This window comes from Loa loa (assembly GCF_000183805.2).
Source record: "Loa loa unplaced genomic scaffold supercont3.509, whole genome shotgun sequence".
Classification (NCBI taxonomy): Eukaryota; Metazoa; Nematoda; class Chromadorea; order Rhabditida; family Onchocercidae; genus Loa; species Loa loa.
Genome location: NW_018108689.1, coordinates 11,658 through 18,202, shown reverse-complemented (window position 1 = coordinate 18,202; position 6,545 = coordinate 11,658). Strand labels below are relative to the sequence as shown.

The 6,545-nt window shown below is 28.3% G+C and overlaps 1 protein-coding gene across 1 annotated transcript; it reads left to right on the top strand.

Moving 5' to 3' along the window:
* Positions 1–3,270: 3,270 nt before the first annotated feature.
* Positions 3,271–3,531, top strand: LOAG_11543 (hypothetical protein; the record flags this gene model as incomplete). Its single annotated transcript, XM_003147061.1, has 2 exons — positions 3,271–3,380; positions 3,459–3,531. The coding sequence occupies 2 exons, from the start codon at positions 3,271–3,273 to the stop codon at positions 3,529–3,531; spliced, it is 183 nt and encodes a 60-aa protein (XP_003147109.1).
* Positions 3,532–6,545: the final 3,014 nt, after the last annotated feature.

Genomic DNA, 6,545 nt, shown 5'->3' with positions numbered 1-6,545 from the left:
AATTTTCTTTGGCATATCTCTTACACCTGTTTGTTCCCTACTCGCTTCTTGAATTACTAAGTTCAATGACCTTGCATCTTCATGATCAGTTTCGCTGAGTTCCGCTTGTCCCCCACTCACTTCTGCTATTGATGCATCTGGTAGTTCAATCCGTCCACCACACACTCTTGATATTGTTAAATCCAGCGGTTCTGTTTGTAGCTCCTCAAATCATATAAAATTATGAGCTTCTTATGCTGCGCTAAAATCTTAATATATTTCAGCTCTACTTCTACTTTAAATGAACTTACGATAGCTTGAGTGTTGCAGAGCTGGAAAAGGAAGAAGATAAAAGAGTTGAAATGCATATTGATAAGAGTAATATCTTGCCAATTCTGAAAAATATTCAAATTTAGCAGTGCACTAAAGAACGGTTGCATATAAGAAACAACACCGCCTGCTGTTTGACAATTGTGCAAAACAAGTATATACTTTTCCAAATATATTGGCATTGAAAAGAGATCGGTACGCATTCATTGCGGGTATAATACAAACATCTCTCATTTAAGCATCTGATACAACAACCTTTTCATATTGGACATTGGCGCAAGTTTTTTAAAGCAGATTTCATGGAAACTTACGTAGTTATAAATTTGATAAGAAGATAATTCTGTTTAAAAAAGAGAGAGTGCTTATCTTGGAGGCTTGCAATTGTAGGAAGCGAAAAACAGCCGACATTTTCTGTCGACATGAAATAGAACTAACTAAATGAAATTTCACGGAAGATAGATTGACAACACCACCGGATCACTTCTGTTAGGTTAATGGTAGGAGATGGGGTCTATAAATGTCAATTTTGATGGGAATGGCTAGCACGTATATCGATAACCTATGATAATGTAATAATAGAAATCACATTTTATCCTTTATACTTTAATCTTTTATGAATAATTTCATTTCAGCTGTCATACTGCATTGCGAAAAATAATTTATGCAAAGCTGCTGCAAAATTTTTCCCAATTTTATTACATTTCGCTTCAATTCTTTTTTCCAGAAACTATTGTTGGCAAAATTACCATTCTTAAAAGTAAGACGAGATATGTAACTGAAAATTGTCCACAAAATCCATTTTTTTCTATTTTTTGAAGTATACTCCTAATGTGATAACCTCATATTTGCTGAAAAATGTTCGAAATGTAAATCATCTTCTGTTAGGCCTAGAAAAAGTTTTTGTGATATGCCACTCAATCACTTCTGTTAGGTATTAGTCGAAGAACACTGGTATAAGTGCTAATTTTTTTGGAAGTGGGTAGCCACATGTGTCGATAGCTTACATTCACGTGTATTGATGTAACAATGGCAATCACTGTCTAATCCTTTATACTGAATTAATTCATTTCAGCTGCCATATTGCATTGTGAAAAACGATTAATTTATGCAAATCTCTCACAATATTTTTTTCACAGTTTTATTCCCTTTCGCTTCAATTTTTCCAACTTCCATGACTGAGGCGTCATTATTAAAAAATGAAATTTTTACTAAATATTTCTGGCCAGAAAAAAAATGGTTGCAAAAAATTTTGCTAAGTATTTCAAAAATTTTGCTAACTTATTCATTAATCATTTCAAAAGAAATTCAAAATCAGATTTCAACATTTACCTGTTGTATTATAACTTCTTTATAAAAGGTTATGGATAAAATATTTTACTTAAAACAAAAAACTGAGCAATACGTAATAAAATTTAGTAATACATTGAAGAAAGAAATAAAGAAAAATGGGTTAAATCAAATGAAATGGAAATAATAATTCAGTTTTTTTTAAAATAGGGATGCGGTACCTTCTAAATACTTTCAAGACTTGAAGAACATTAAAATTACTTCTTATTAATTATTTCTGATTTTCATTAATTATATTTAAAAAAAATTGGAAATAATCATCATAATTTCAATATTTTGGAAAAGCTAAATTCATTAATTGTAATTTTAAATTATAAATTCATGTTTACTAACCGATCTTTTTTTTGCGTTTTCCTTTTCATCCTTATTGTGAATGATGTTTCCAAAAAATGTTTTTTCGCAATTTATTCTCTTTTTCAAATGGTTCAATATTTTTATTATTTAATATCAATTTGACTATTACTTATTATTCTGGTGATCGCAAGTATTTTTTTCCTTACAAGATAATTTAATCACTTATTTGATTTAAAAGTTTGCCCTTTCTTTTTTCGAGAAACGATTCAACGATTTTCATGATTTCATATTTCATCTTCAAAAAATATTTTCACTTCTTTTTTTTTGGATATTAATTTAAAACAAATATAAATTTTGATGGTATTTTTCCATTCATTATTCAAAAGCATATTCTGTTCCTTTTTTTCGTTTTCTTCCGTTTTATTCATTTTTTCCATTTTTTCTTCGGTATTTTTCTGTTTTTTTTTCCGTTTTTTTCGCCACTTCTCGGTTTTCCTTTCGTTTTTTTTGCGGTTCTTGCCAATTCGATAAATTGTCATATGCGAAATTATTTTGTGCAATTACAGGACATTGCATGTACGTAAAAAAGGAGAAGAATTTGTGATTGAATTGGTACGACAAACTGATGCCGACATTAAAGGCAAATTTCGAGTGCAATTTCGCGCACAGTCAACAAATAGCAAAAAAAGATAGCTATGAAAATTTTTTTTTGCAAAAAGTATATTACAGTATGCTGCAATATATCATAGTACAGTATAAAAGCAAAAGAAAGTGTGTTACAGTACCAAAAGGAAGTGTGTAACATAGTATATTACAGTATATTGACAGCACTGCAACATATTACCATGTATATATTATAGCATACTACTGTGTAGTATATTGCAGTGTCACAGTACATTATAGTACAGTATTAGATTAATATTGGAGATATAAAGTAATTCGAGTATTGCGATATTAGAGTATATTATTTCTTGGTCTTTCCAGTTCCTTTTTCTTCCTATTTGTTAAAGTTAATTATTAATTTCTACTTTCTAAGCAAAAACAAAAAAAATGGCGATATTTACTTTTTATAGAAAATCTAAATGGTGGAAAAGGGATTGGAAATTAATTTTTAAAACTATTAATAAATGAAATTTTAAATGTTATCACATTGGTAATGTTGAATATATTTTAAAAAATAGAAGAAAAAAATGATATAATGGGCACCTTTCTGTTGCATATCTCGTCCTACTTTGTAAGAACGCCAATTACCTTGAAACAGTCATGTTCTACCTGAAAGTCTGAATTGAACATTGATATTTTACTAACTAAATAATAGCAATGTATTTCACCAAGAATCCAATCTTCTATCATCGAAACGAACATACAAACATTCATACCGGTGATAAGTGCTTCTCTTGCATGTGGGAAGAATTTCGCCCGGTCATCGGGTCTGTATATCCATAAGCAAATTCATACCGGTGAGAAGTATACTTGTCTGAAATGTAACAAAAGCTTCTTCCAATCAGGGAATATGAGAAGGCACATGGAGAGGATTCATGGCAATGCTTGGCCCAGATTCAGTTGAACTGTATGCGGTAAAGCTTTCCTGTGGAAAATCTCTTTGAAATCACACATGATGACCGATAAACACATTTTAAACTGAAATACGGATTGCTAATTTATTGTGTTTTCTATAAGATTAATTCGTTTTTCCTTACTGCATTGTAAGCATTGTATTCCTTTATATAAAAATTAGTATTGTTCCTCTAAGACTTCTTTTTTATTTCTCATATCGTACTGAATAAAATTTCCCCTTTCGCGTTTACTTGCATCTAACTAAACAGCTTTTTCATTATTAATGCGAATATATGATGAACAGGTAACTTGCATGCCATGCATGAAGAACTTGCAATTGAGTTACTAAATTACTGATGAAATGATATAGTCTCAAATGAATCTCTCATTCGATTATTACACAAACAACATGGAAGCAAATTTTTGGCAACAAAAAAACTTTTCTTTTTCACAACACTTGAAGTCTCCCATCATTTCATAGGGTTACCCATCCATTTCGTTTGTCAACTCACAGTTCCATTTGCAAGTAACATTTCATTCAATCGATAATCCATCCCAACTACAATCTCATACCACTGAATTGCAGAATAGTTCCATTCAACGAAAGTGCCAAATCGGTGACAGGTCTCAGGAGTTTTAATGCAAATAGCACAAGTTTCAATGTAATTGTTTCAACATAGTGTTCAATGGTACAAGTTTCAATACAAATAGCAGTAGCAGTAGTGCAAGCATTAGTGTCAAGAGTAGTATCACAATATGATCAATAATTTTTGGCTGTAAACAATATTGATGATTGATAATACACCGATCAAAAATGCAAAAACAATATCGATAACCTACGTTGATGTGTGTTGATGTAGCAAAAGAAATGCTATTACTGTTATTACTGCCAAACAGTACTGCCATCATCCTTAATTTTTTAAACTGAATTTAATTTCATTTCTGCTGCCATATTCCACTGTGAAAAATAGTTTATGCATTGCTTTTGCAATATTTTTGCAGTTTTATTTCATTTCGCTTAATTCTTTTTCCCGGAAACTATTTTTGGCAAAATTTTCCAGAAACCCTAATCACATTGATTTGAAAAGAAAATTTAAACTGAACTTGTGGACGCTATGATAAATTGTAAAATTTAAGGACTTGGTCATTGTTTGACATTAATTTATGAAAATTAAAGTATTATACGTTTTCGTCATTAAATATGTCAATCATTATAGAAACATGCAATACTTCAATTACTGTAAATTAACATCGAAAAATGGAATAGAAAAATTTCAACTGATATCCAGTTGCTATGCCATCTTACGGTGACATAATATGCTCGTGTTATACTATAGATTTAAATTAACTCAAAATGAGCAACATTTTTCCGTTTTTTTCCATGCAAGGAAAAAGAAATAGTGAAAATTCCTTATTTCTATTTTTTCCTTTTCTCTTTAATCTTAAAATCTTACACTTATTAACAAATCTTTTCTCTGTATTTCAAGAAACTGAAAATAGCTTAATTAATTAATCATTACTTTTCTTTTTTCGAGCAAAATTATTTTGTGGAAAAGAGAATTAAAGCGAAATGTAATAAAATTGGGAAAACTTTTGCAGCAGCTTTGCATAAATTATTTTTCACAATATAGTAAGATAGCTGAAATGAAATCATTCATAAAAGATTAATGTATAAAGGATTAAAAGTGATTTCTATTATTACATTACTATAAGTTATCAATACACGTGGTTTTAAAGTTTGAAAAAAATTTAAAAATTAATCAGTTTAGAAGATTAATTAGTTAAAAAAACATTTTTTAAAAATTAAGAAAAATTAAAAAACTAATTACTGAAAAACTAATTGGTTTTGAAATTCGAATTATTTTCATAACACCTCAAATAAAATTTGGTGTTAATATTTAAATGTTGCAATTTGCAGGTATTATCATTTGCATTTGTGGGCATTTGCAATTTGTATTTGCATTAATATTACATAATGAAAAAAAAAAATAATAAACTGATTATGGTAACAACAAATGTATATACAGTACAATCATTTCGAAATTATGTTTAACTTAAATTTCAATTAATATGGTACTAAATTTAAACTCCAATTAACACACTGTCGAATTGAAATTCCTATTGGTATATTGGTAAAAAATTGCCATTTTTCCGAAATATTTGTGCAAAAATCATTTCTGTACGAAGTTTTTTCGTCATCTTTTGAAAATTTGAACATTACTTTGCTTTATTACTGATTTCTAATATCAATAAAACATGTTCCCCGCCGCAACTCTGCTTACCGTTTGCTCCCCCGCTATTAATTATATACCAATCAGCAGCTATGGTGGCTTAAAATGGAAAATAGGTAAAAAATAGAAAATTTTTAATACATTTTATCATTCTCCAAAATATAAATTAAAATGAAAATCACATTAAATTGAATTAAAAAAACGATTATTTTGCGAAATGGAAGGAATAAAAAAGTGAAAATTTACAGTGAAATTGAAATTAAATTGAATTAAATTAAATTGTGACGAATTGAATTAAGTTAAATTAACTTATAATAAGCTTTTGGATAAATGCGTAATCCAAATAAATCAGATGCAGATTTCGGAAGAAGTTTCATTGCATTTATTGCACAACGGTGTTTTACAACATGCCAACGCCACTGGAAAAAAAAAAGCAAATAAATAATTTCAAAGTTCTGACAAAATTTTTTTGGTAAATTAAAATTGATCAATAAATTAGTTTGGCAATAAGTAATTTTATTATGTTATAAGTGATAAAATAAACAATTGAATGATTGAACAAGTCTAATTTCTTTTTTTGTATTTCCGATTCTAATCCGCGACATAAACTTATCAATTAATGTTAAATTAATTCTCTCAACGATTAAATTATTTGCCAAGCATTTATTATCGTCAATTACCACTATTATTATTATTATTATTATTATTATTATTATTATTATTATTATATTATTATTACTGTTATTATTATTAATATTATTATTATTATTATTATTATTATTATTATTATTATTATTATTATTATTA